The sequence below is a fragment of the Ciona intestinalis genome, unplaced genomic scaffold (genome assembly GCF_000224145.3).
Source record: "Ciona intestinalis unplaced genomic scaffold, KH HT000374.1, whole genome shotgun sequence".
NCBI classification, from domain to species: domain Eukaryota; kingdom Metazoa; phylum Chordata; class Ascidiacea; order Phlebobranchia; family Cionidae; genus Ciona; species Ciona intestinalis.
Genome location: NW_004190695.1, coordinates 1 through 1,187, shown reverse-complemented (window position 1 = coordinate 1,187; position 1,187 = coordinate 1). Strand labels below are relative to the sequence as shown.

The 1,187-nt window shown below is 31.5% G+C and overlaps 1 protein-coding gene across 2 annotated transcripts; it reads right to left on the bottom strand.

Annotated features, from left to right (window-relative positions):
- Nucleotides 1–50: 50 nt before the first annotated feature.
- On the bottom strand, nucleotides 51–1,180 carry LOC104265687. 2 transcript variants are annotated; one of them, XM_009860240.3, is made up of 4 exons: nucleotides 899–1,180; nucleotides 520–626; nucleotides 356–464; nucleotides 51–291 (listed from the first exon to the last, which is right to left on the bottom strand). In XM_009860240.3, the coding sequence occupies exons 2-4, from the start codon at nucleotides 624–626 to the stop codon at nucleotides 79–81; spliced, it is 429 nt and encodes a 142-aa protein (XP_009858542.1). In that variant the 5' UTR covers nucleotides 899–1,180; the 3' UTR covers nucleotides 51–78. The 2 variants fall into 2 exon arrangements, with proteins under 2 accessions (XP_009858542.1, XP_026695326.1); XM_026839525.1 differs by having other exon boundaries at nucleotides 356–477; nucleotides 557–1,180.
- Nucleotides 1,181–1,187: the final 7 nt, after the last annotated feature.

Below are 1,187 nucleotides of genomic sequence, written 5' to 3'. Positions count from 1 at the left end.
TTCTGTTTTCATTTTTTTTACAGATTTCTGAAATTTTTAATGTGGCTTAAAACTTGTTGTTATATCATATATGATCATTTATATTTTTAAATACAAATGTCTTACCAAGTTTCCAAATACAGCTTCCAAGGCATCTTGAGTCAAGGTTTTTAAACAAACATATTCAATACCATGTTGCAACAAATGTTTTGTGAGATGAACCATGTTTGTCGTTGTAAACAATAACCCATCATACGTTTGTTTTGCAATAATTCGCTTTTCTTCTCCCGGATGCAGTGTATCAACTTCATTCTGTGTAAATTTAGATAAAGTTGTACTTTCATTGTGCAATCCTAGTTAAAACAAAATATTTTACCCGCCAATCTAACAAATATTTCCGAAATTGATTTTCCAGCCAAATCAGTCGTTCATCGTTACAGGATCTTATTGGGTTCATTACACCACATGTAACTATGTCGAACCATCTGCAAACAATTGGTAATCAGTTCACTTATATCATTCCATATATAGTATATTTACTTATCAAACAATAAAATAAAGTCTCGTGTGCCCTTAGATCCAGGAACATCTTCCAAAGCATATGCCACTCTACGACTAAGAGTATCTCTTGCTAGACCCACTCTCATCTACAAATCAGATAAATGTTGTGAGTATAGAAGACACTCAAAGTAAACCTAGTATTTTTAGTTGTGCTAGCAACTCCTTTGCACAACTTATATCTTGCAAAGCTATCTGCAAAATCCAATTGTGCGACGTTTTATTTGGAATACAACGTAATTTGTAACTTTAATTGCTCTAATGTAATGCTTAATTTATAGTTCAGACACCTTTTGTACCTTACCTATAAATAGCATACACAGGATATAAGTTAAAGCATTATTAATTTGTGAAAGGTTACCTATAAAAGAATATAAAGTGGAAGTTCTCAAATCCACAAATTGTTTGGTAATTCTCCAACCATCAAATGCCACCCACTCTACCTGAACTGTACTATTTAAGCAAATGCTAAAAGATAAAATAAAAGATTAGTATTCCAATAACTTAATTTACAGAATACACTCTTGCCTTATGTGAGGAACTAAATCTTGTTCTGATATCCAATATTCCAGTAAAGTTTTTTGATTCCTTGTAGTTATTGACCATTTGTCTGTATATTTATGCACAATATTACAAATGGTAATTGACAC

What these genes read in the sequence shown, in the direction of transcription:
- LOC104265687 (XM_009860240.3), bottom strand. Translation starts at nt 626, where the DNA reads ATGAGAGTGGGTCTAGCAAGAGATACTCTTAGTCGTAGAGTGGCATAT. An exon ending in TTTATTTTATTGTTTGATAA is followed by an intron (nt 465 to 519) that starts GTAAATATACTA and finishes AATTGTTTGCAG; the next exon opens with ATGGTTCGACATAGTTACAT. An exon ending in AATATTTGTTAGATTGGCGG is followed by an intron (nt 292 to 355) that starts GTAAAATATTTT and finishes AAATTTACACAG; the next exon opens with AATGAAGTTGATACACTGCA.